Raw genomic sequence first — 2,958 nt, 5'->3', positions numbered from 1 at the left:
TTAATGTTTACAGTTTAAACAACCTGCGATAATAAAAAAAATAAATAAAAAAAATAAACTGTATGTTTTACTTTTTTTTTTTTTCATGTCACTGAAATGTAAGTAGATTTACTGTACTAATACTGTACAAATGTTTTTACAGGAGCCAGTGTGATAAATAAAAGGTAAAAAGTAATAAAGTCAGCGGTGTTTGTATAAAGTACGTCAATGTGTTGTTGCTGCATTCTGGGCACGGTTCCATTTTACAGTACTGATTTTTTAAATTGCAGTAGTAGCAATAATAATAATAATAATAATAATAATAGTTGTAGAAGAGTCAAAGCAAACATCACTTTCTTGAGCCTATATGTTTATTAGAGGACTAAGGGAATTGTGGGTGCCTCAAATTATGGCTCTAGCACCCAAACTTTCCCAAATGTTATAAAACAAAAATCACTGGCTTTATCAGCTCACTTATAAACACAGTCCCACACCATAGATAACTCAAAGAAATTTTATTAATAGAACTCAACAGATTCATGCTTTTAAGAAGTTTCTCAGATGGCTGTAATTTCTCTGGACAACAGATCCAAATAACTCACTGATCTCACACTATGAAACATTATGAAGCAGAAATGGATTGCCCTTTCCATAGATCTCAACATAAGACAATATTCATTTTACATGACATGACCAGAGAATACAAGAACAATAACTAATTGTACACATATAATAATATTTTTTTAGTACTTTTCTCTAAGTACTAAGAAGCAACTTTTGTTCACATATCCATAAGTTCTTGTGTGAACATGGCTTGTCATTCCATTTTCTCCAGTTTTCTGAACCCACAACCTCAGCACAGTCCTCATCACCTGCATTATTTGGTTCACCATCACCCCAGTAGCTGAACCAAAGAGAATTGAAATTAGACTCAGATCAGAAATAGACTTAGATAAAATTAGATATTTGGAAAGAAATAGAGAATTGATTTCAGTTTCTTACGCAGTGGTCAGTCGTGTACCATCCACCCATTTCCACTCTCCCTCTCTGTCTCTGTCACTGAGACCAATCCATGCCTGCCTGCTGCCGAGCAGTTTAAGGATAAACTCCTGCAAATGACAGCACAAGGTCAAAATATATATGGGATGGATCTCTCTCTCTCTCTCTCTCTCTCTCTCTTACACACACACACACACACACCTGTTTCTCTCTGCTGTTTATGATCACCAGGTCTGTTCCTTTACTTGTGCAGTCCTGTCTGCTCTCACTCCAGGTTTTTGTCTCAGTAGAGATCAAGTAAAACGCAGAGCCAGAATATGTCCAACCCACTTTTACATGTGAATTTGATTAGAAAGGAGGACACATCATCTTTAGTGTACTTCCATATAAAGCAATAATATTGTATTTTAAGAAGAATGACATTTTGTTCTTCTATCCATGTTATTTATTTTTTTGGTTACATTTGATGCAATCAGACAATCAGGCATTAGATACTTGGTAATAACAGATGCTAAATGCAAATGTTCTCACATTAATCAAAGACATTTTTCTTTGTTAAATAAACAATTTTTTTTATCTGGTTATTATTGTTCCACAGGAACAAGAACGTGTTAGTCAGTTATATTAATTAATACGTTCTAACCAAATAGACTAAAAATCAACAATAACAAAGTTTTAAATTCATGCATACTCTTTGCAGTTAATTAATTGAGTTGCTCACCTGCAGAATCCAACTTCCTCTGAAAGCCATCTTTTTCCATCTGTAACGCATCATGCTGGTTCTTCATGTCATCATAACTAGCTTGTAAAATTACCATTTTGTTTGAAAGTTCCTTCAGTTTGGCTTCTTGTTGATCTTTTTTTTTATTCAGTTCATAATTAGTAGACTGCAACTGGTCTCTCTCTATAGTCAGGCTGTTGTATCTTGTCTGTAACTGGTCTCTCTCTATAGTCAGGTTGTTGTATCTGGTCTGTAACTGGTCTCCCTTTATAGCCAGGTTGTTGTATCTGGTCTGTAACTGGTCTCTCTCTATAGTCAGGTTGTTGTATGTGGTCTGTTGGTTGTTTTCTGTATTTAGTAATTTGATCCCCAGTAATGTAACTGCAGTCAGCAGGAGAAGCACCACACACACTGCAGTCATTCTGTAACACGCACTATTGGTTCCTATGACACAGAGAAATCTAATGACATTATATTTACTCAACCTCTCTTCCATGCTGCATCATTTAAAATGAAATGATGAATAGATAATAAATAGATTTTAAAAAATGACAGGAGGAGAAAACAAAAAAAGAACAATGAAAGAAAGATTCTGTGAAGAACTCTGAAGTAAAAGAGAGAAATGTTTAATAAAATATCACATTTCACCTGAAAAATTGTTTGTGTGTGTGTGTGTGTGTTTGACTGTGTGCATACCCAAGATTTTCCTGATCCTGTTAATGCCCCGGTCATCTTCTGCTATTCCATTCCTCTTGCCATTATGAAAATCAGTTAGTATGTCCTTACTGTCCTGACAATCAAACGTATTCTCAGTAATATAACTTGAATTGGCATATGTGTGCACTCCAGTCTCCATTTTGCCTTAATTGGAAATTTAATTTTGTTTGTATATTTCCTATTAGCTTTGACCCACGTATTAGTCTTTCTAACTGCCTCAGAACTTTTAAGTCAGTCAGTCTGTCTATATACCTATTTAAGTTTTGTTTCTCTGAATGAGGAAATCATGATGCTTTTGTACTTTCAGAAATCAAGGAAATTGCAGAGTCAGTAGAAACAAAGTGACCTGAGGAAATACACTCTGAATAAACATCCGTACAGTGTCATTAACAGTTCATTTGAAAAAAGCAGTAATACTGTATGATATTGGGTTGGGGTTAAAAAGTCACAAAATGTTTAAAGTATTTCGTATTTATCTAAAATGCAGCAAAATGTAGCATATTATTAAAGACAAATATTTTCCTTCATAGACATCATTTACT

General features: G+C 34.3%; 1 protein-coding gene across 1 annotated transcript; it reads right to left on the bottom strand.

Annotated features, from left to right (window-relative positions):
• Nucleotides 1-479: 479 nt before the first annotated feature.
• LOC128508704 (C-type lectin domain family 4 member M-like) lies at nt 480-2,676 on the bottom strand. The gene is made up of 5 exons (XM_053480149.1): nt 2,396-2,676; nt 1,700-2,143; nt 1,180-1,307; nt 982-1,088; nt 480-883 (listed from the first exon to the last, which is right to left on the bottom strand). Exons 1-5 carry the CDS (start codon nt 2,553-2,555, stop codon nt 736-738), a joined length of 987 nt encoding a protein of 328 aa, XP_053336124.1. The 5' UTR covers nt 2,556-2,676; the 3' UTR covers nt 480-735.
• Nucleotides 2,677-2,958: the final 282 nt, after the last annotated feature.

Source organism: Clarias gariepinus, chromosome 20 (assembly GCF_024256425.1).
Source record: "Clarias gariepinus isolate MV-2021 ecotype Netherlands chromosome 20, CGAR_prim_01v2, whole genome shotgun sequence".
Lineage (NCBI taxonomy): Eukaryota > Metazoa > Chordata > Actinopteri > Siluriformes > Clariidae > Clarias > Clarias gariepinus.
This window is presented reverse-complemented; position numbering and strand designations above follow the sequence as displayed.